This window comes from Rhincodon typus, chromosome 13, assembly GCF_021869965.1.
Source record: "Rhincodon typus isolate 14 chromosome 13, sRhiTyp1.1, whole genome shotgun sequence".
Lineage (NCBI taxonomy): Eukaryota > Metazoa > Chordata > Chondrichthyes > Orectolobiformes > Rhincodontidae > Rhincodon > Rhincodon typus.
In genome coordinates this window covers 62,339,334-62,340,444 of record NC_063344.1, presented here as the reverse complement: position 1 = coordinate 62,340,444, position 1,111 = coordinate 62,339,334, and the positions used below count along the sequence as shown (strand labels likewise).

Sequence of the window (1,111 nt, the reverse complement as noted above, 5' to 3'; positions counted from 1 at the left end):
GGACGGTGTCTGACCCACTGTCCCAGCCAGTCCCAGAGTGTGAAAGGACAGCGTCTGACCCACTGTCCCAGCCAGTCCCAGAGCGTGAAAGGACAGTGTCTGACCCACTGTCCCAACCAATAGAGAATGAGTGCTGAGTCCTGGATCTCAGCAAGTCCATTATTTGAATAATTTGCTGTTCCAGAATTATCCCTATTTTGCAGCAGTCAATCAAGATTGTTTTGCTTCTCTTTAATCTAGGTTGCACACTTGCTGACCATCTGCACTGGAGGAAAGATGAGCAAGAATTCGAAAAAGAACATTGTCTACAAAAAAGTGTCGCGCGACAAGTCGGTTTGTACTTTCTCAAGTCCTCTTTCTCGTCCCTTTCGAAGAATACACACAGAGAACAAGAAAAGTTCTTTCTGTCCCCATAAACAGTATAATTTGCTATGTCATGGGACCCAGCTCTGTGCAACCGTTGTGCCTGACCTATTTCTAATAGTTTACCACATCAAAGACACTGTGTTGACAAAAACCTTACCCTGTTAAATAACATTCAAAAGTGTTTGTGAATTAACTAAAATGTATATTGGTTCAGAACATTCCCCATAGACTATATCAGTTTGCACTAAATGCAATCCCACATCTGCAAATGTGTGTACAAAGAGATTCCCCAGAATAATGATCAGTTATTCACAGTGGCTCACATTGAAGGTAGACAGAATGTCTCCTGAGTGAGTGAAGGTTTGTGACTCTCTTTATATTGGCTCATATTAAAGTAATCATACATTATTCATTTTGCATTGTGTTATAATGGTTTTGACCAGTTTATTACCCTGGATCACTGACCTCATTGCTGAAAACACTATCATGGGGCATTACTTGCTCAATATCCTGTGTCAGTGTCGGAAGATTTATATTGCAGCAACTGAGGTCTTTTTCTTGTTATGTCATTACAGACAGTGTACAATTTAATCAGAGATAGTAGGAACTGCAGATGCTGGAGAATCCGAGACAACAAGGCCCGGGCTGGATGAACACAGCAGGCCAAGCAGCATCATAGGAGCAGAAAGGCTGATGTTGTCTAGGCCCGAAACGTCAGCCTTTCTGCTCCTATGATGCTGCTTGG

At 42.4% G+C, this 1,111-nt stretch overlaps 1 protein-coding gene across 1 annotated transcript in view; it reads left to right on the top strand.

The window, feature by feature from the left end:
* The window catches only part of LOC109914973 (beta-arrestin-1-like), a gene marked incomplete at its 3' end in the record, with an annotated part of 19,727 nt that overhangs the window by 2,776 nt on the left and 15,840 nt on the right, over positions 1–1,111 (top strand). Inside the window, exon 2 of the mRNA XM_020514580.2 lies at positions 241–333. Within this exon, the coding sequence (XP_020370169.2) occupies positions 277–333 (57 nt within the window). The remainder of the gene's footprint in view (positions 1–240; positions 334–1,111) is intronic.